Here is a 23,181-nt window from a genome sequence, read left to right as displayed (position 1 = left end):
ATGCTTTGATGATAAGTACTCAGATACTGCATCACCATAATATTAAATATTTTAATTTGCGGGAAAAAAAGCAAGAAAGAATGTAAACTTTTGAGCTGGGGATGTAGCTCAGCGGCACAGTGCCTGCCTGGTAATCATGAGGTTGTGGGTTTGATTCCAGTACCAAAACAGAGAGAGAGAGACAGAGAGACAGAGAGAGTAGAGACAGACAGAGAGAGAGAGAGACAGAGACAGACAGAGAGACAGAGAGACACAGAGCGAGAGAGAGGAACTTAATTTTCAAGCATTCTAAAAGCACCCATGTTATATAAAATTACTTCTTTAATAAATTAAGTGGTTTCCAGAAGACCTGTATGCTAAAATACTCTAATAAACATTTGAAAGTAAGAAAACTGCCTTTTAAAAAATCTGTAATTCAGGCTTCCTCACTGTATGAGACCAGCCTTCTATCACCTAAAGGATTCAAAAATGAGTAAGGTATTAGTATAATCCATTTGTTTCTGTTTTCTCTACATGCAATAAAAAGCCTACAAAATGGAAGATCCCATTTAAACTCCATTTGAAATCATTCTAACACTTTAAACCCTCAAACTCAAAGCATGCAATTTAACCTTTTTCCTTTGATTTGGAATTTCAATATCCTACATTTGAAATGCTAAAGATTAACAGGGTTCAAAAAAACACAACTGCAAACAGGGTATGTGACCCTACGGCATCGTACAGCCGGCCCAGCCCTTCTCCACCGCTCCCTGCGGTCCCCAACCTCCTACATCTCCCTGCTTCTTGCCTGACTCTTGGGTCTCTGTGCAAGTGCAAATCCCGCCTAATTGGCTTTTCCTCCTCCCCTGTCTAACTCTAATCCCCAAGATGCAGTTGAGATAGAAGCTTTCTCTTCTGGGAAAACTTCCTCTGCCTCCTGTAACACCCCCATATGGCCTGGGAGCCCCACACCTCGGTCTCCATAAGCAGAAATCTCAGAACTGGATCACGGTGCTTAGCATATGGCTCTGGAATTGTCTCTCTGGCTTGCCATCTCCCTGTCAGACTGCAGTAGCTCAGAGGTAAAAGCCATGGCTTCATCGAATTTGGATTGACATAATAATAGCTATGGAGTGAGTATTTTTTAAGTACTGAGAATGCAGGTGGGTTACAGAACTAAAAGAACATAAGCATTATTTTTCAGCTACTGTAGGAAATAGGAAAAAGAACAGGAATAAGATTGCTTGATGCTCCTGACCAGTTAATTTACAGAGAATGGCTCACACCAGAGATAAAGTACTGGGGTAAGAGATAACTACTAGACAAACAAGTTTTCATGAATTATTGTCCTGAGAAGCCAGAAAGTCATATAAAAAGGAATGCACAGCTAGGCATGGTGATCCAGACTCATGGGAGGCTGTTTTCAGAACATTAGTCTAAGTGGGTGTGTGATTTTTTCTCGAGATGTACTCGGCAGTCTGCGTGTAGAAAAAGAGTGACTGTTTGGCCTGATGCGATGAGTACGTACAATCTGAGCTGGGAAGTTTAAAGTGATGGACACAGACACAAAAATGAACAGTGGACCAAGGGAAGGCAGAGAGGCTGTCTGCCAGGATTTAAAATCTGAGTCCTGAAACTAGAACATTACTTAAACTCACAGTCACGGTCTCACTCTTTAAAAATACAGAGACAGATTATGTGGAGACGAGCCTGCTGGGACACAGAGAAGGAATTAATCACATCATTTAGCAGATTAGAATATACAGTAACTAAAGCCTCTCTGTAGGTAAATATTAACTTCTCCATTATCAGAAAAATATGTTTTCCCCTATAATCATCCTTAAAAATAATACACTGTCAATGTGACCAAAATAAAATGTGGTATTTTACCTGAAATATCTGTAGCCTATTGCTAGCTTCTTGGGGTGGTATATTTGGAACCATGGGTCCTTCCTGCAAGACATAATATAATCTCCGTTTTCGTTCTTAACCAGATGTATTTGCCTACTATTGGGTCTGTCTAGTATTTCCTTTTAAATAAGTGAGCAATACTTTTCATTTAAATGGTCTAATTTTGTTTTACACTTGAAGCGTCCCTTATTTTCTGTAACGCCTTTATTGAGACATAATTCACACACTATCTAATTCACCCACATAAAATTTACAATTCAATAGTTTTTACTATATTCGTAGAGCTGTGCAACCATGACCACCATCAGCTTTAGAACATTTTTCTTGCTCTGGCTTCCATTCATTTTTAAAAGGACCTTGACACAGCTAACTTTAAACATGCAACAAAATCATACCCTATAGGAAGTGTGTACCACAATTCTGTTGAACTTCATTTATGGCTATAAATGACGATGCTATGGTTGTGTATTAGGGTAACTGACAACAGAATTCTGAGAACAGCCTCATTAGCCCAATATGGAACCAGAGACATATATAGGCACAAGAATACTTGGCACAAGCAGAAGGCAATCTCTGATGCCACGACGCAGTACATATTTGTAAAATAACCCTTCAAAAGTAGTCCTCCACCCCCTAAAAAAGGCAAAAGAATGAAATAACTTCTTATATGGTGATAGACTAAAATACCAAAGGCCAGTCCCTATGAGAAAATGAAGGGCATTAAGAATATTAATGTGGTCTGTATTATCGTGAATACTGTGAATTTATAAATATTTACATCCCCAATATAATAGTGCTAAGGAGGTAAACTGAGGCCCATAAAATTTTAGAGTTTACTCATGCATACTGAGCTCCAGGAATCGGGCAATTCTAAACCAGAAGTCATCCAAGACTCCACTAAAGCAAGGTCTACACTTTTATACAGGGAACACAGAAGTAATACAAAAAATGCTTGGTTACAGGGTAAAGTTGTCTCCTTTCGTCTATCTTGCTGGAAAGTCCCCAGTTATACACATTTGCTTATTACCTCTCATTGATTAGCTTACATTCTGCATTGCTTTAATACAGACATTTACAGGAAACAGCTCAGGTTAAGTTTTGCTTTGCTGCAATCAAGCAAGGTTAAGGTCACTTAGATTGCCAAGCTGGCTTTGTCTGCTCAGAGATTCTTCAGACCTGATCTCCATTTTAATCTACTTTAACAATGGAATGATAGGGAAAATCTATGTTGATTAATCCAATTAAAAAGAGTTAAGTTTAATATGTATAAAAATACAACAACAAAGGCTTAAAACATCTTCAGTGATCATTAATAAAAGTAAAATAGTTTAGGCAAATACATTAACTTTTGAGTTTAACTTGAAGCACTCAGATATTATGAGAATATCAGGTTGAATAATCTACGCCACTGGTCCCTTATGACACTTATTATTTATGCTTGGTGACCCTTCAGTTCTCTAAGAATTAGTGACAATGCAAAATCAGTTGCACAATGCTCTAAGCAGTAGGGCATTTATAGTTTCTCATAGACTTCTAATTACTTTATTATAGTTCTGGCTCTGACAGGCACAAAACCAGGTCCTCTGTTCTTCCCATGGGATGCTGCTTGCTCATTTCAATGGTCAAATTTGCTTCTTTTTTTTTTTCCTTTTCTTTTCTGTCTCGAAAACATGCTTAAAAGAGCAGCCATCCTCTTTTTTTTATTTATTTTTTTGACCACTATAATAAGCAAATACAATGGACCTATTTTTTTCAGGGTTCATCACTTCCATATTATATAAACACATCACAGATCATTTTAATACAGTGTAGGCCAATATGTAAATTACCGTCTCATAGGCTTCTGAAAAGTTCATTACATCATCACGAAAAACTTCCACAGCCTCAAGGAGACTACTTTTAAATATTGGCTGCACTTGAACTAGTTCATCTTGTACAGAAACCTAGAAAAAAAATTCCACAGGAGCATGAAAGTCATACATTGAAAATGAAACAAGGATTCTATTCCAGTGAATTTGTTATCTCACAGATGTCCCGTGGGAACAAGGTGTCTCTGCTCGCTCGTAATAAAATACATAAAAAGCCCATCTACTCATAACAGCAGACTCAAATCACTCTAGCTTGTGACCCAAGAGGCTAAGGCATTTTCTCTGTTATTTGCTAATTGCAGTCAGCATAAAGTTCTCTGGCTGACCCAGTTCAGGTCATCACCACAGCCAGAAAAGTTTCTATTACAGGACCCGGTCTGGGTCACATGCAGTCTTTGGGGCCCTGCCAACCAGTAGGAGCAACGATGTCCGGTAGGTTCACATGGCTATAAGGGTCTCTGAAAGGGAGCCCTATTTCTCCAGGTTAAAGAAAAAAAATTTTTTTGCAAATATCTTCAACAATAGTCTTAAAAGCATCTGCTTAAACCTTCAATAGGCCAGGCCAAAAAGCATAGATACATAGATCAACAAAGTAGAATTGAATCTGAAATAAGCTTGTACATTTCAATTGATTTTCAAGACAGTTCATTAGTGAAACGATAGTTTTTTCCATAAATCATGCTGAGATAACTGAATATACCCATGCTTTTGCAGGAAGCTCCACTGCTAAATTATACCGTATATAAAAGTTTACTCAAAATGAATCAGAGACCTAAGCGTAAAGGCCAAAAATCACAAAACTCTTACAAGAAAGAGTGAATCTTTATAATCCTAGACTAAGCAACCATTTGCCAGATACTACACCAAAACATATGCAAGGGAAGGGGAAAAAAACAGGTAAATTGGACTTGTTCAAAATTAAAAATGTATGCAGGACATGACAGCACATGTGTGTAGCCCAGGAGGCTGAGGCAGGAAGGTCATGAGTTTAGGCAAGCCTGGCAACTTAGCAAGATCTTATCTCAAAATTTCACAAAAAGTGGGGAGCAGGAATACATTCAGTGCAAAGGCCCTGAGATTAATCCTTCATAGTAAACAGAACAAAAAAAGAATACAAAAGAACTCAGCGATTTAAAAAGACAATTCTGTTTTTAAAATAAGCAAAATATTTAAATTCATATATCTCCATAGAAGATATGCAAATGGCCAATAAAACAGCCATATCAAAAAGATGCTTAATATCATTAGCTATTAAGAAAATTCAAAGGGTGATATGGGACAATATTATGAAGCTTGAAAATGTAAGTTAAATGAAAGAAACCAGGCACAAAAGACTACACATTGTGTGATTCCATCTGAATAACCGTCTGGAGAAGGCAACTCTAAAGCAAGTAGATTTGTGGCTGCCAGAGCTAAGGTAAGGGGGAGAATGAGTGTGCTTGTTCATGGATACAGAGTTTCTTTTGGGGGTGATAAAAAATATTCTAAAATTAGATAATGATAGCAGTTATACAACTTTCTGAGAATGTTAAATAAAAAAGCCACTGAATTCCATACTTCAAAATAGTAAACTTTATGGTAGATGGATTAAACCTCATAAAACTGTTATAAATAACCAACTCTTGAAAAAATAAAATGTATGTTCCTGGAAATTTTGACCTAAAAGAATTAAAATTGTACTTACAGCTTTGCTCTGTAATTTGTTGAAAGAATATCTCAAGGTATCGACTGCTTCTGATTCTTCTTTGGTCACTTCAACTTCAAATCTGTTTAAAATCCCATAGGCTTCCTGCAAAGCAGAAGTACGGTTCAGAAACATCACAAGGAGGTGTGGTCACCTCGTCACCTGAGACACCTTCCCAAAATGCCGCGGTTTAGAAGAGGACACTTCTACAGGAGTGGGTTTCAGAAAAAAGACATAGGGAAGGCACCTTTAGATTCTCATGGACTTCCACATGTCGACTCCAGACTACAGGCTCTGAAATTTGCATTTAATAACCATTTAAGAGAGCCTGGTGGAGAGGTTAGCAGATAACGTTATACTATTCTAGAAAATACAGTTATCTTCTCTCTCCTCCTTCGTATTGTGCTAATGTCTCTATGTCTTGCAACATAATTTCTCCAACTGTTAAAACAAAGGTTGGTTAAATGTGATGTGGGTGTTAATCCAAAAAAAAAAGAAACCCAAATGATTCAAGGGATGGAGCAGGAATTGGCTTCACCAAAAGAAGCTATGCTGAAGAACTAAACTTCTGTAATCAGGGAAAAAAAGACAATGCATTAAATCTGGTGGTCAAAATTCTTAAATACTAGGATTATTAAAAGTAGCAAAGCTTAGTATTCTATCACACATTTTGGATCTTATTACTCTTTCAGTTTTTTATTATTTTTATACTAGAGAGATATTTACAAATGTGAGTCTGATTTCACTTATGAGGATAGTCTCAAGTTGCCTCCACTTACCTATAAAAGCCTCAAGATACTGTCATTGTATGATTATCCACTTTTTATGCTTTGATTTTGTAACCTGAACAACTACTTCTTAGATAACAATATGTGATTTATCAACTAGTGATTTCTTACTGTATTTTTTAAAATTCTGTATTATTTCTACCCTTTTTCTGTTTTGCTTTTTTTTTCTAAAGAAAGAAGTACATGCTAGAGAAAAAAAGTTAAATAGAAAAAAAAGTAGCAAATCTATGAAGTTCAGCAAGCTACCAGAGGGTGTAAAAGGCTGTGGAAATGCCAATTTATTACCCAGAAACTGCAGGTAATAAGGGCGTGCATTGCCTATAGAGAATTTTTAATAAGTAAATAAAACAAGAGTTTGATATTTACTGTTGCCCAAGTCAGAAATTTTGGATATTTTAAATAATGTTAGACAAACTAATGTACCCCAATACCGTGTACATTCTGATCCCTAAAATCTGTAAATACATTGCCAAAAAAGGAACAAAAGGGACTTTGCGACTGTAAGTGAAGGGGCTTTCAAAGAGGCGATGACCCTAAGTTAACCAGATGGGCCTAATGTGGTCACAAAAGTCCACCGAAGGAGGGAGGAGAGTCAGGAATCCGATGCCATCCGCTGGGGTGGCACTGCACCGCTGCTGCAGTGAGCTGTGAGCGAGGACCGTGGTAGCTTCTTTGGCCAGAAAAGACAAGGAACGGATCCTTCCCAGAAGTAACCAGTCTTGCTGACACCTTGCCTTCAGCCATGTGATTCTGAAATCTTTGCACACTCTGATCGCTAGAGCTATCAAACAATAGATCTGTATTGTGTTAAACCATTAAGATTTTTTTGTGTTAGGTTAATGATGGTGACCCAATAAAAGACCACGGCCAGCCTGAATTTAGGGTCTGAGTGAGACCTCCCAGGAATAACTAAAGGAGAGTCTAAATCAAGTTTATTGAGCTGGGGTTTTACAGACAGGATTGGGGGGTGGGAGAGCATGGGACTGGTGAAGCAAAATCAGCTAAGTAGCAATGGCTACAGGGCAGTGGCTAACATAGCAGCAGCTAATATTCTGTTGTATTGGGTGTGCTGTGACCTCACAAGGCAGGTAGGGTGGCAGCAGGATACAGCAGTACTGTTTTGGGGCTCAGGCACCTGGAAACTCCAGAGGCTGGGTAGAGGAGTCGCACCTATCTTTTTTAAATTTATACTCTTTGGTAATTTGTTATAGCAGCGATAATACAGTACCCTTTCCCCAAATCATCTTTTGCTGATCTAAGTCCCAACAGTTTTCAGTTAAGCCTAGGTGTGCTCTTCCCACCAGACTGTGGTATGCCGCTGGCCATGGGAGAGACCTACCAATGGTTTCTAAGGAAAGCCAAAGATACTTAAAGAATTTGACTAATACATGTGATTGACATAAAAGCATGCAACCCTTCTCTTTCATAAAATGTTAGTGTCATAGCAAAAGCACTGTATGTCCTGGTACAATATCAACACATTAATATTCCTTTGTACATTCTTCATTGTCAATCTTGTCAAAATTCCCCCTAAGTCATCAACATTAAAAAGGATACACAAAACATGTGAAGAAATATGTTAAAGGAATCACACTTCTAAATATTTCTCTTTGAAAAAGAGAAAAAAAAAAGGATTTCAAGAAAAAAAAATGCAATCATTTCTTACTTCAATTGGTCCCAAAGTCATGTCCATCTGAATTTCATTTTCACGAATACAAGACAGAGCTTCCATTGCAAATCTGACATCATCTAAATCACGAATAGGTCTCGATAACTTTTTCAAATATTCATTGATAAATGCTATCATGTCCAACATTTTCTTTTTGTATTCTTCATTCAAATATCGACAGAGTAACATCTTCCACGCCTTAGCTTCAATTGATAAGGCTAATTTCATTGGCCCTGATGTGGAGATTAAAAAAAAAGATGAAAACAGAACCCAATGGGCATTCTGAAACAGTTCACTTATGTATAATCTGAGTATCTACAATTGTCCAACTCAGGAGTCATCGGTCACCTGCAGCTTCTTAGCACCTGAAAGGCGGTTATGCTGAACTCATGTGCTATAAGGTTACTAGACTTTGTAGACTTAATTCCTGTCCCCATAGAGTATGTTCAGCTGTGTACACAAAAGACACTGCAGCTGGGGTGGGGGCATTTCCGACAGCACTGTTCTATGTGGACCTTGCCCTGTTTCTAGCCATCCTATTAGCAGCCCTCATTTAGTCACCCCGTGTCCCCTAGGGAACCTCTCAGTGAAGTGAAATCTATTGTTTTGCCACTCAAACCGCAGTTTTCTTGTTATTCTGCTCTCTGCCTCAGCCGCATGGTCAGAGCACTTGTATGACTTGACCCTGAACCTGGCTGGCCATCCCAGGTCAGTTCTGCCCTACGGTGGGCCAATTAGAGAGCCTTCTGGAGAGTTCAGAATGAGAGTTGAGAGGGAACCACGTGGTCTGGGAAGCAGGAAATGTCATATGTAGAGGGAAGCAGAAAAAAAAGAGGGTCCCAGGTCCTGGTCTGTTCTGCAGGCACTGCTGCATGTTGGATTCTGACATGTACCTTTTTCCCTTAATGTCACTCAAAAGGGCTTCTGCTTCTTGAAAATGAAACAGCACCAACTGGCCAACTCTTTTCCCAGTCCTCTCTTGCCTCTCAATGTCCTCCCCACCTTGCCAAGCTTGAAACACAGCTGCTGCCCCTCGGCCTCCAAGAGCTAAACTGGGGGGGCCTGTGGAGCAAAGGGAAAGGTGTAGCTCAGGAGGAAGCAGTCGGGGGTCAGGAGATGCCTCCTCGGGAGTTCTTATCGTGGGCCCTTCTCTCCTTCTCCTTGGGCTCAGGAATTCAGCCCACCTGCCCCCCTCTTTGTAGCTGTCTCCACCTATTCCAGTTTTTACTTCCCTTTCTCAGCCCGGTGTGACACTAAGGGGAAAATAATAAGCTATCACTGTCTTTCACACAAGGATCACAGTGCTAATCACTACGAGGAGACAAATTTTTAAAAATAATGTTATGTCCAAAAGTCTCCCGAAGCTCTTAATGTATAGTTTCTGATTTCCAGCTAAATAATCTCTCCTTGAGTATTTGTGATTCTTCCTCAATTTAAACCCTCTCTTGGCAGATTAGTAATATTTAATATGTACTGAACATTAATTATTTGCCACAGGTATTCTATGCTAACGTCTCATATAAAAGCAGCTCATGAGGTAGATGTCACAGAGCCAGCAAAGGAAAGAGAAGGCTGAAGCAAAAACAAGTAAACTCAAGTTACTCAAGTAAATCAAACTCAAAAGCCATAGTTACGCTGACTCCTTGAAGATTGATGTAGATAACTAGTGTAAAATAGTTGTTCAAATATCACCTGAGAATAAAATTTTCCCACAAACCAAGGGCAAGATGGATTCTTCTGCAACCATGGTAATTAGTTTAAACCCAAACCACAGCCCAACTCATGCCCTTCTTAGCATCAACCAATCAGAGAGGTTAATAAATTTACCTCTGAGCACCAGCCAATCAAGTCACACCTGAGTGAAGCAAGCAACTTGCAATAGCCGACCTTAGCCTAGCTACATCCACAATCCTTGGATTCTGTCTTGCAAAGACACCCTATCAAAGATTGCAGTTTGCCTCCCAGGGAAATTGTCCAACCAGCATAGCTCTCCCTAGGTGAGGTAAACCAAATAGCCAACCTGGCCTTTGTATTTCAGATAGTAAATGGTTGTCTCACCATATTTTGGTAATCCCAAATGGATGAATTTAAGAGACTTTATCTGACGCTTACCTGACGTACATAACACCCTCCTCTAAAAAATAATTCCACTGTGGTTTTAGTTATTTGACTGCTAACTGAGGAATCTGCCTATGTAATATACTTGTGGATATAAAGAATATGGATAGCCCGGAACTATTTAAAAATATAAATATTATAATAATATAAATATTATTATTATTATTATTATATTATACCAAAGTAATGTAACACTGCTTGCTAAATAAAATTTTTCATGTGGAAACATAGATATACTACACAATAAATAGTTGCAGTTACCTGTGTGTAGTTCAAGTGCCCCTACAATAATTATTGGCTTCAGCTCATCAATCTCCTGTTCAAAAGTAGCATAGCGAAGAATTTCTGATCTGATTTCCGTCAGAGAGGGATTGTTACCCAAAAATTCCTGTTCAAGATAGCAATTAATATTTTCTTAATTTTTTAACAGCCTAAAAAGTATATTTCTAATGGTTGACTTAGAAATTTTTACTTGTTTATACACTCTGACATTTACACTTGCTAGGTGGCCCAGGGCTTGCTAAAGGAAGGGCCACCTTGGTAGTCTTGAAAGAAGAGGGAGTCTCATAGTCTATGTGGTTACCCAGAGTTCTCTAGTTTCCCTGAGTCTCTAAGCTGGCCCTAACTGTGACATATCCTTGAATACCTGGCCTTTGGACAGTGTCTAACACCTAACTGGCACCCAATTTCTCAAAGAAATTATATGAAATCTGCGAGAGTCTCACTATTATCACTCGCCTTAAAGGTCCTGCCAGGTGCTGGGCATCTGGGGGTTCTTGGCCTCTGCCCATGAAACCTTCTCATTACTCCCGAAATGCTTATGACCCCCTTTCAACAGTTAAAGGATGAAACTGACAGCACCAGTAGTGGAAACACACCTTCACTTTCACATCTCGGTCCTCCGTCCAGAGAGTCTTGTACTTCTGAAACTCCTGCAGGGCCTCCTGGGCCACCGTCCTTAGAGAATTCACAGAGGAAGAAAGGAGGAGGACTAGCTTGGAAATGTCTTTATGCTCCGCCACCCCTGGGTAGAAGTTCTTCAGCTTTCTTGCAGGAATGATTTCTTCAAAGGATCCTAAAAGAAAATAAAAAGGTTATAAATAGGAAAAGAAGAAGTTAAAATAGTCCTACTTGCAGATGATACGGTTCTTTACACAGAGGACTAAACACAAAAGGCTTCTACATTTGATGGGAAAATTAATCAAAGTGGTGGGGTTCAAAATCAGTTCACAAAAATGAACAGTATACTGTACACTAATAAATGAACCAACAAAAAAAAAACCCCAAAAAACAATTCCATTCATGGTACTAAAATATTACACACCTAGGAATCAACCTACCTAGAGAGTAGGTATGACCTCTATAATGAAAATTCCTGAACTCTAAAGAAAGAAGTTGAAGAGGACATTAGAAAATAGAAAGACTGCCCTATTTGGGGGCCAGAAGAATTAATATTGTTATAAGGGCCATACTGCTAAAGGCAATCTATAGATTCAATCCAAACCTATTAAAATATCAACAATATTCCTCACAGAACTAGAAAAAAATCTTAAAAGTTTGTATCTAACAAGAAAAGACCCATGGGCTCGGGATGTAGCTCAGCAGTACAGCACCTGCCTGGCAAGCGTGAGGCCCTGGACTTGATTCCTGGTACCAAAAGAAAAAGAATAGACCCAGAAGAGCCAAAGTAATCCTAAAGGGGTGGGGAGAAGAAGAGGAAGAAGAGGAAGAAGAGCAGGAGAAGGAAGAGGAGGAGGTCAACAGAAAAAAGAAAGAGCAAAGCAAGAGGCACCAAAATCCACCAAATACTGAATTTCAACTTGTACTACAAAGTTAGCATAATAAGAACAACATGGTACTGGCACAAAAATAAATAGAAAATGGAATAGAAAAGGAGACACAGAAACAACCCCATGGTACCTCCAGCAATCTGATTTTTGACAATGGAGTTTAAAACTCCATTTGGAGAAAAGAGAGCCTTTATAACAAATGGTGTGCAGAATATTGAAATTTGATCCATATCATTCACCTTTTACTAAAATCAAATCAAAATGGATTGAACACTTAGCTATAAAACAGAAACTGCTAGAAGATAATGTGCAGGAAATACTTAAAGCCATAAACATAAGCAGGAACTTCCTGAAAAGAACTCCACTGGTACAGAAAACAGTATCAAGAGTCAACCAATGGGATTACATCAAATAAAAAAGTTTCTGCATGGCAAAAAAAAAACAGAGTGAGATCACAGAATGGGAAAAAAATTTTTGCCAGCGACTCCTTTGATAGAGGACTTACTTACTCAAAGAATTCCAAAAAACCCCCGAGATGACCCAATTTTTAAAAATGGACAAATGAATGGAATGGACACTCCCCCAAAGAAGCACAAATGGCTACTCAGTCCATGAAAAACTCTTCAACCTCTTTAGCCGTTAGGGAAATGCAAAGCAATACAACTCTCAAATTCCATCCCTCCCTAGTCAGAATGGCTGTCACCAGAATACCAAAAACAAAAGCTGATGAGTATTGGAGGAAAAGGAACCCCTCCACCGCTGGTGGGAATGTAAAGTAGTACATCACTAAGGAAATCAGGTGGCAGATTCCTCAAAAGAATAAAAATACGAATTCCATTTGACCCAACTATACTTCTCCAGGGTGTACTCCAAAAAGCATGAAAGGTGACACCATAGTGACACCTGTCACTAAAACTTCATGTTTCTAGCAGCAAAATTCATGACAGCTAAGCTCTGGAAACACTCTAGCTACCCATCAAGAGCTAAATGGATAAACAGAATGTGCTATATGCACAAAAGTGTTTTTCACCCATAAAGAAGAATGACATCATGCCATCTGCAAGAAAACAGAAGAAACTTGAGACCATAATATTAAGAAAAATAAATCAGACATAGAAAATTAAATATTGCATGATTTCTCATATATGAGAAACCTAAAACATTAATGAACAAAATAAAGGAGAGATAGTAGACAATAAGAAGATGGATTTTGGGAAATGAACAAGGAGACCAGAAAGCAGGAGGAGGTAAGAAAAAGGGAAGGAAAGAGACCAAAAATAATTAAGGTATGTTATGTGCAAGGACCAATTCCCCCAAAAAAACATCCCCAGTCTACACTGCAAACACACACTCAGAATGACTCTAAAAGCAAATGTTTTCACATTATAGATAGCTTCAACATTCAATTTTAAATATTAACAACTTTAATAATCATAGTATTTTCAACATGTATTTTCCTAAAGATACTCTCTTTAGATAATTAAATTGTGCCAAGTAGTTAAAAGCTATTATCTTGCTATTTTTGCATATTAAAAACTACCATGTCAGATTTAATTGTGAAGTCTAGATTTTTTTCTTTTAATCTGGGAAAACTATTGTTTTTCAGAGAGCAAAACAAAAAGACATTGATTGAAACCTCTCCAAATTTAAAAAAGTCCCTCAAGGAGAATTTCAAGAGTGAAAATTGCTATCTTATGGACCAGCACAGAGGGCAGAGGAGGGAGACTGCATGTATGAATGACCCCAGGCCAGTTGTTCGGTCTTTACGGCTACCCTCACGCAGATGAAATGAGACAATTTCAGCCTCTACGACACAGAGATCAGCCACAGCCCCGGACTGCTGCGACAAACACTTTTCACCCAAACCCAAATCTGGCCCTGTCACTACACTGATTGAAAATTCTCAATATTCTCCTATCTCACAGAGACCTTACCAATATATTTGTTTGGCCCATGCAGCACCTTCCTATTTCGAAGCAGCTTTTAATTTAATGAGATTTCACAAGAAACTCCAGATGCCCAGGTTCTCTTTTTAAAATAGCATAATTTATCACTGATGTGATAAATTTACCACAGTCCTCTCTAAGCCCCTATGTACTTTTATTTTGTCTTGTATTTTAACAAAATTAAGGAGGAAAATACAAAGTATTTTCCTAATTTAATTAATAAACTAATTCCTGCGACACGCCTTAGTTCAATCACTTCTATTGTGGGAAGCATTCTGTTGCGTAGCTATGCATGTGGCTTTTCACCACTTTGTAGACCTTCCTTAGCCATTTAGTGCTATTACCCACAACACAGCTATGAAAATTCACACAAAGTTTATTAGACCAAATGCAGTGTTGCAAGTAAGCTTAACAGAGGTTTAATTTTTAAGATTAATTTTAAAATAACCACCAATGTGTAAGATTACTATCATAGAGCAAAAATAAAAATCTTCGTGCATCCATGACCAAATACGAGAAAGACATATCGGCATGTTGTATTTTAGATGGAGAACAGTTTTTTATGCAAAATTTAATAACGAAACCTGCAGTTTACAAAGACCCCATATGCCGTCAAACCTGGGGAGAATCAGAAAGGCCATTACTAATCGCTAGGATTCTAAGGTTCTACCCTCCAGGACTGGCTTTAACTTTCTTACTGTCTTCTTTCTTCAACTGTTTTCCAACAGTGGGGTGTGCCAGGTCAGTGACGGTGGGACTGTTTGTCACGGCCTTCAGGTGCGGCTGCTGTCCCCAGTGAGCCACGCCGCGGCTGACCTCCAAAGTCAACTGGATCATCCGGTTAATGGCTTGCTGAATATCATCCAGACTGGGAACCATTACCTGCGGAAGAAGGAGCCAGGACGTAACACTGCCGGCACGGACAACACATCCCTGCACTTCTCACCTCCCCAGCCTCAAGTGGCCAGTGGGAGAGCTGTGTGCAGAGAGGGCAGGCTGCAGACTTCTCCGCAGGGAGGCTTTCCCACGCTATCCATTCTGTGGGCAAAAGGTCAACCACAGTCCTTGTCAGCCTGCGAGGACAGCAAGATGCAAGAGAAAACTGTGTGTTGGGTGCCCAGGGTAGAAAACAACAGAAGAAGCTGTACCACAAAGAATCTGACCATTCCTTCAAATGGTGCCCAGTAAGCTCAGGGGCTCTCCTTCCACCAGTCAGAACAAGCAAACGCGGTGTTAGGTGGGTCACAAGCTGGCCCTGCTGGGACCTTGGCCACCTGTGTGGTGTGGAGTTCTAGGCACAATTAAGTAGCCCGAGTAGTTGCAGAGTAAGTGCCAAGGAAGAGCCCAGGGGATCACAGGCTCAGGTCACAGGCTCTCTCTCCCTCTGTTTGCCATCATTGGTAAGTGGTCTCACAGTGGTGTTTGGGGTGGGGAGTTGGACTTTCATGATGACTTTATTTAAACAACTTAATATCTGAAGAAAAAGCAGGTGACTTGTAGGGTTCTTGATTACTGAGAGCAAAACAGATACTTAGCTCCTGACACCAGCCTTCAATACATCATGAGCTATTGTAATCATGTTTAATTGTAGTAACAGTTAAAAATAACATTAAAAACCTTTCTACTTTTGTTTAAGGAGAAAGTGGGCCGGAGGGGGGTGGGGAGGAAGAACCACATGAGACCAAGGCCTTCCTCGAAATGAAAATTCAGTTCTAATACTGTAATTCTTTTTTTTCCTTTTTCTTTTTTTTGGAGGGTCAGGGGATATTAGGGATTGAACTCTTGACCTCACACTTGTCAGGCAGGCACTTACACTGCTAAGCTAAATCCCTGGCCCTAATACTATAATTCTTAAGTGCATTATCAACATATCACTGTAATCAATAATACTTTTCCACATGGCCAGGGGATGTAACTCTGCGGCAGTGAGCGCGAGGTCCTGAGTGTGATTCCCAAGACAATAACCACCCTCCAAAACAGTAATAATACTTACCACATTAGGAATCGCAAGATGTACTTCGGTTTTTATGAACGAAATAATATCTTCTGACGGTCTGCGTCCATATGGGCTGCAATAAGATGATCATTTGGTTGATGAGCCTAATTAGCCAAAAATTTCATAACTAACTGATTATGCTACAAGTTTTGATTCTAAAAATAAGACTATATTCAAAATATCAAATTATACCAAACGTTACTTATAACCAAATCATAAATTGCAAAGAACACAATGATTTAATATTCTTAGAAGCAAAATACTAATTAATTGTGCATTTTCTAGTGTCTGAATGTTGTGCTCTCTCTGATATAACCATTTCACAACATTTACTAAAGATTTGCTTTGTTTTCCCTGTGACAATACAACATGAGAACACCAACAAAAAGCTACACCTCCGTGAACTTTTTACATTCTACAAGACTACACAGGAGGTTTACAGTCAAAGTTTTCCAAAAACTGCTTTTTTAAAAATCTCAACAAAGACAAAGAGACACATTTCCAATAATGAAAGCATCCAATAACACCTACAGAGCTACAAATTAGTTTGGCCATCTCCCTCTTATTTGACTTTATATTAGGCAGCTTTCTATCACTGTCATAAAACACCTGAGAATAACAACTTATAGGAGCAAATCTTATTTTGGCTCACGGTCTCAGAAGGTCTAATCCATGGTCGCCCTGCTCATCACTTTCAGGTGAGGCAAACACATCCTGGTGGAAGAGCATGCAGAGCAAAGCTGCTTAGCTCGTGGCAGCCAGGAGGTAGAGAGAAGCAAACAAGAGAGTGAGAAGGGCCAGACATAGTCCCCAGTGTCACAATCCTATAATCTATTCCTTTCAATAATCCACCTCTTGATAATGCCATGAAATTATGATCTCATCAGTGCCACTGATAAAGTTAAAAATCCTTAAGATTCACTCATTTCCCAAAGTCCAGCAGCTGCAACCAAGGCTTTAACATGTGACTTTGGGGAACTGTTCACATCAAAGCCATAACAGGACTCCATCCCTATTCTAGGAAAAAATGTAAGAACCATAAATTCCGTTCTCTTTTTCTCTGGGAATGCAAGGACTGCCATCACTGACAGACACTTCCACATATAAGCACATGGGGTCCAGGGGCAGGAATCACAATAAACATACACACACTACAGCTCAGAAGTGGAGCCCTCACTTTTAGCACTCAAGGCCATGGTTTCCAGATAAATATTACTGGAAGGAGCTCCTTGAACTAGGAGCAAGCAAACAAAAGCCTTCTAATTCATAGTCTCCCTGTGATATTTCAGGTACTTCAATAGAACAACAAGAACTGTACGTGATATAAGGGGTGCAATCTGAGAACCAGAAAGAGTTCCCATAAATACAAACAGCTGAACTAAAAAAAAGGCAGTGAGCTGCACCTAAATCAGTCAGCAATACAGCTGGTAAATCAGGGGATCAGCTTCAGCAGTTCTTAAAAGTTTCAAGTACAAAATGCAAAAAGACAGAAATTATTTAAAGAAAAAGAGAAAAGAGAAAAAGATAAGTAATGTTTATTGAATGTTGAGTGTATGCCAGGCACTTTAAATTTTCTATGGATTAACACACTTCACTCTCAAATTAACTTTGTGAAACAGATTCTGTGATTATTATTTCCATTCTATACATGAAAAAACCCTGAAAAGGAAAAGGTAAGTAAGGAACTTATCTCAGAGATACTTCACTATCAAGTACCAGTGTTTTAATTTTATATGAGTATAGTAAATTAAAGCAAGTGCTCCTTTAATTTTTTTTTTTTTTTTTGGAGAGAGGGGAGTCTTTTGGGGGTGCAGGGTTTCACTATATGTATGGTTTAGGCTGGCCTTGAACTTACTTTGCAGTCCAGGCTGGCCTCGAACTCCCAGCAATCCTTCTGCCTCAGGCTCCCAAGTGCTGGGATTGCAGGCATGGGCCACCATGCCTGGTCTCCTTTAATCTTAATAATTGACCTATTTTTTCATTTCAGAAAAATTTTGTGTGCCTCACAGGATTGAGAAGGGGGCTACATTCAAGCATATAATTTGTGAATTTCAAGAATTTTTTTTAAAAAATCTATAAGCATCAAAACAACTGCTTAGCAGCAAAATTCTCACCTGAAAACTAAAACAAAAGAGCAACATTTATATGAGAAAAACAGATGATGATTCACAAGACCAACTGACATCTGTGCATGCGAATGAGCCAAAGACATTTTAGACAAGCGAGGATGCTCAGTTATCACTCCTGATATCCCTCTCCAAATCACGTAGGTACTACGGAACCTGTAAGTCAGTGTGGCAGTGTGAGTTCATTCTCCAGAAATACCTCTTGGCGCAAAACACATCACAATCATGCACTGACACAGAGGAGGTACTAATGTTCAAATACAAGGCCACCTTCAAGCATCAGGAATGGACCACAAACACCAAACAGCCTGGCCAGGGTGTTTCTGGTTTCTAAGGGCAGCAGTGACAGTGGCCATGGTGGCTCTCGGGATTTGGGAACTGACAGTACTCCACGTGAGACAGGAGAACTTCAGGCAGTCTCACTGCATAAAGCCAAAAACCAAGAAGATTCTCCCTCCATTACCAAAAAAAGGAAAAACAACAAGACAGGCTATCAACCTCCTGCCTGAAGCTACAGCTTTCTGGAACACGCAGTGGCCCGGGAGAAAGAAACAAATCCACAGCTTCCCTGATAAGCCACAAAGTTGGCCCTTCTGCCTGCCATGCCCACAATCTCTCTCCAGGGGGCAGCACCTCTGCACAATTGAGAGCTGGACCTGGACTCAACATTGCAAGCCATACCTGGAGGCAAATGTGAAAATCCTAGACAGGAGAAAAAGAGAAAGAAACAGAAAAACAGAAAGACCTCATGCTCAAAGAGGACCCACACAGTAAAATATCAACAGGCATGCAAAACTCAAAGAGTACGACAGACAGAAAGGAATCAAAACTTGAAACGAGAAACTCGCTTCAGATAAAATGCAATGTTTAGAGATATGAAAAACTCTAAGTAAACTGAGAATGTTCAGTGAGTTAAGGGAAGGTTGTCTTCCCAAGAAAGATTTAAAGACTAACCTAACAAGGTACAAATGATGCAATATCTGAAGAATGAAGGGGAAAAGCATTTGTTTAAATATTTAAAATCGGTAGATAATACAATCTCTAGAGCAGATGCACACATACCTGCCCATAATGTATGGACAAAAAATGATACAATCGCATTGGCAACAGAGTGGTTAGGAAGGAGAGTTCAATGTTTGTAAGGATGCCAGTTCTCTGGAGAATTGATCTACAGATGCAATACAATTTAAATAACCCTCTCACCCCCCGAAAAAATAATGTTGATTTTTCAACAACTCCTGCTTGGTAACTAATAACTATGTGTAGAAGCTTTATCCTGTATAAGCATAAAAATCAATACCATGTGGATTAAATCTCTAAACATAAAAGACAAAAACTACAAAACTTTTAGGAAGCATGATGAAGTAGAAAAGAAGTTTTTAAAAAAAGACAAAGAAATCACAAATCACCTCTAAATAACTGATGAATCTGAATATCTTAAAAAATTGATGCTTCTGAGAAAATTTTAAATTTCATAAGGAAAAATATTATAATTAATAATGTAAATGAAACAATAAGACAGAAGTGAATGGTGATATTTACTATGTTATCATCAATAAGGTAATATACTAAACTATTTATGGCTCACTCCATTCCAATAAAAAAGACCGCCACCAAAAAAACCACCACAATTTTTAAGGAAGAGGAAAAAATGACCCATAAGCAAATGGAAATACATTCAGTCTCATCAATCATCAGGAAAATGGATATAAATCCCTTTGAGGTGCCACTTTGCACCCCTGTATGTTAGCAAGAATTTTTTAGTTGAACAGCACTGCTTGCAAGGGTGCTGAGCTATGAACATTCTCATTCCTGACTGGTAAAATGAGGCCCACACATGCCCTGAACCCCCCAAATCCACTCTTCACAGCTACAGGAGGAGACAATACAGGTACAGTCACAGAGGCTTTATCAGAGGAGTGTAACCTGGAAACAGCCCAGATGACCATCCCCAATGAAACAGATAAATAAATTGCACATACTCCACATACACAGTTGTGAAAATAAACTACCAACATAGGTGAATCTCAAAAGTGCAAAAGGGAAAATGGTGGAGCGGTGAGCAGCAGAGAAAGAACCTCTCCAAGTTTTGGTGTTCAGATCCTGGAATACAGCAACTATAAGAAAGAGAAGGAGGAGAGATGTGGGGCCCATGGACGCAGGAAGGGTCTGGACAGAGACTTGAAGCCCACGGAGAGAGTTAATTCAGGAATCAACAAAAATAAGAAAACCAGGGAAGGTGGCCCTGCTGGATAGGGAGAAACAGCACAAGGAAGCCATGCGGCCTCCCCTGGGCCAGCAGAGGTCCTGTTGGCACGGAGAACCCAGCAAGGGAACCGCCTCTGCCTCTCACCCCCTGCCCCAAGCAACCAGACACAGCACAAGCTGAGATGATGGTAAGTGAAGCAGGGAAGCAACCTGACATTTATGTTGTTTGTTTGACTTTGCAGGTCTGGGGCCTGTAGTCCAGGCAACTATTTGGAGAATAACAATATGCAATACAGTAAGGAGTGTGGATTTCTTACTGTATGATCACTGTTTCATTTTGTTTCATTTTACTGTGCTGTTTTACTCCCTTTAAAATAAAAAAAGGCCAATAACACAGGTCAAATACAGACAAGTACTGTACTAGGACTAGAAGCAAGTGGGAAGCTATACGGAAAAATAAGCATTGGTGAACACCTTGATCCTCAGGCAAGCAACAGGAGGGCCGGTCAGGGGACCGCCGTTCCCCTTGTCCTGTCCACACGCTAGAAACATGATTGTTCATTTGCTTGCTGTTCTGGAATATTACACAATGCCTTCATACAGCTTTTTTGTGGGTGCAATATATGACATTTTATGACTTTTCTAAATTAACAAGGCAATCGAGAGATACAATTAAAATGGTGTCATTCTGGGTAGGATTATCAGACAAATTTAGCATATTTTCAACTTGCCTCACGACAAATATTCTTCTTTTCATTGTGTCCAAAGATAAACGTGTAGCTTTTTGAAGGCTGTCTAGTAATTGATGAGAGAAAAAAGCATAGACCTCCTTACATTCCTGTAATAAGAAACCATATTACATTTGGTACACAAAAATAAACCTCTAAAATCCCCCAAAGCAAAGAAACAATAACAGAAATGATATGTGAAGGTGAGAAACAATAAATTACAGTTTCAATAACACTGTAGAAATAAACTCAACTCTGCATCACTTGTCTGTATTTTTTTAGACAATATATAAAACTGGATATTTTGGATACACACTCAGGCAAATCACGGCTTGCTCAAAAACCACAACTCAAAAAACAACGTACTCAAAATAATCCTAGTTTGCTTGATAGGCAACAATTAACTTACTAAAACCAAGAAAAAGGCACATTTCTAAGAGAAAATCAGACATACTCTCTGAGTACAGTAGAAACACAGTCAAAATCTGAGAGTAGGTGACAGTTTGGAAAAATTTATGGAAAAGCAATCAGATTTTTGAACTAAAGGAACCAAATAAATCTAAAACATCTTACCCTGCTTACAGGACTCAGAGTATTTATCTAACTCTATTAGGGGGAAACACATATTTCCTTGTATTTCTAAATACAGTTTAGAAACTGTCCCCAAAAGTTCTTTTTATATACTTTATAGCCAAAATTCAGTCTAGTCATTTTGAAAAGACTGTTGCAGCTCTAATTACCTGTGTGATTTACAGTCTAATCTGTTAATTTAAGAACATCATAATCTGACCTTAGCATCCTTCTTGTGGTCAGAGATGATAACAGACTACCCAGAAAAAATATGATCTAGCTTTTTCAAAGCTGTGTTATTAACTTTCTCCATGATCTAAAACCAGTTATTAATCTTTATTTAAAAAGTAAGGTCTTATTTATGGAAGGAACTACTCTAAGGAAAATAATCTATGGCCAAGCTGCGTCTTTCATAGCCTTCTACAGTGCATGTCTATTTACGCCAAATAATTTGTTGTTTCTTCAGATTTCCTGTGCTAGCGTGGTAAATCATCAGAGAACTTGTTTGGGGTATAAAAGTTGGATGCAAATAAATAATGTTCAACAATGAACCTAATGAAGGCAAAGCACTGCGAGTGTGGTGCAATTGTCAGAGCGTGCGGGTCTGAGCACAGGAGGACGAGCAGGAATCTCCCTTCTCTAGAAGTGCAGTCTGGTGGGAAATGTATCTTAAAGCACAAAAGACCCAAATGTACAGGACAAACCTTCTAGCCCTAGACCATGGCTTGACCTTCTCTTCACATCCTTTCTTCCCTTGAGAGGAGTTCACAAGCTTATTGGTTAGAGCGCAGAACAGGAGCTGGCAGGCAAAGACCCAACACCTTTTCTTCCCTCTTTTTATGGTACTGGCCATGAAATTCAGGGCCTTGTCCATGCTAAGCAGGTGCTCTTGCACCAAGCCACACCCTCAGACTGAGCCCCAGCAAGGCAGACACATCCACACCTCTGAGGTTTTGCAGCAGATCCAGGTTGAGTTGGGTCAGAAGAATTACAGAACAAAGAGGGATGTTTAGATTGTACAGAAGGGAAGAATTATCAAGTGAAAAGACAGGCACTGAGGTGATCAGGTTATAAATTAGAGAGACCTCTCCAGCAGCACGTGGCATGTGGAACCCAGAGACAGCTGATTTCAATGACACGGCTGCAGGTGACCCCGCCCAGAGAGGCTCCGAGAAGGCTTGTTCTAGACCCAGCCCGTGTGGAAAGGAAATGCAAGGGCTGGAAGATAGCTGAGAAGCAAGCTCACTTCCTAGGTGCAGCTGGCTCCTGCTGGGGGCTCAGCCACCTGCGTGGGGCACTGAGAAGCCCAATAGTGTGAACCTAGACTCCGCAGGAAAGTGCTTCCCAATCAACTGGCAATATCATCAACTGTGCCCTGTTTATTTCCAAACTACATTACCTGTGCAAAAGTAGGCAAAACAGGGAAAGAATGAAGGGAAGGTGAGGACAAGGGATTCAAAGAAAACTGGCAAAGGGAGGAGACAGCAGGAATTTGTGCAAAAGAGGAAAGGGCAGTTAGAGTTGACAGATGACCAAAAAGAGAGAGAGAGCTCCCCGTGTCTCCTTTCCAATCTTCTCGACTCATTCCAGCACGGTCTGCCCATCTGGGGTTTCTCTGAGGCAGAGGCCACAATTTGTCCATAGTGCTAGTTTAAAATACACAGCCCTGGGCCCCAGGTGAATCCAAATCAGGACTTGTGATACAGATAACTCCATTAAGCATCATCACTGCAGACAAAGCTCTCTGCTCTGAGCTAGATGGACTGAAGCTACCACCCCAGAAGTCACATTTACTATGTA

At 39.5% G+C, this 23,181-nt stretch overlaps 1 protein-coding gene across 6 annotated transcripts in view; it reads right to left on the bottom strand.

Annotated features, from left to right (window-relative positions):
• The window catches only part of Dnah8 (dynein axonemal heavy chain 8), a 254,705-nt gene that overhangs the window by 168,856 nt on the left and 62,668 nt on the right, over positions 1 to 23,181 (bottom strand). For 5 of the 6 annotated variants that reach the window (XR_010044105.1, XM_063238969.1, XM_063238973.1 and 2 more), the window contains 9 exons: positions 20,815 to 20,921; positions 15,747 to 15,822; positions 14,452 to 14,635; positions 10,896 to 11,092; positions 10,279 to 10,405; positions 7,897 to 8,132; positions 5,443 to 5,547; positions 3,720 to 3,833; positions 1,870 to 1,932 (listed from right to left, as the gene is read on the bottom strand). Coding sequence is in view for 5 of the 6 variants with exons in the window: in XM_063238969.1 (XP_063095039.1) it covers positions 1,870 to 1,932; positions 3,720 to 3,833; positions 5,443 to 5,547; positions 7,897 to 8,132; positions 10,279 to 10,405; positions 10,896 to 11,092; positions 14,452 to 14,635; positions 15,747 to 15,822; positions 20,815 to 20,921 (1,209 nt within the window). In the remaining variant the exon portion in view is untranslated. The remainder of the gene's footprint in view (positions 1 to 1,869; positions 1,933 to 3,719; positions 3,834 to 5,442; positions 5,548 to 7,896; positions 8,133 to 10,278; positions 10,406 to 10,895; positions 11,093 to 14,451; positions 14,636 to 15,746; positions 15,823 to 20,814; positions 20,922 to 23,181) is intronic. The other variant, XM_063238971.1, reaches the window with a different exon arrangement.

The sequence above is a fragment of the Cavia porcellus genome, unplaced genomic scaffold (genome assembly GCF_034190915.1).
Source record: "Cavia porcellus strain 051 isolate PalLab524CR breed Dunkin Hartley unplaced genomic scaffold, mCavPor4.1 scaffold_28, whole genome shotgun sequence".
Classification (NCBI taxonomy): Eukaryota; Metazoa; Chordata; class Mammalia; order Rodentia; family Caviidae; genus Cavia; species Cavia porcellus.
This window is presented reverse-complemented; position numbering and strand designations above follow the sequence as displayed.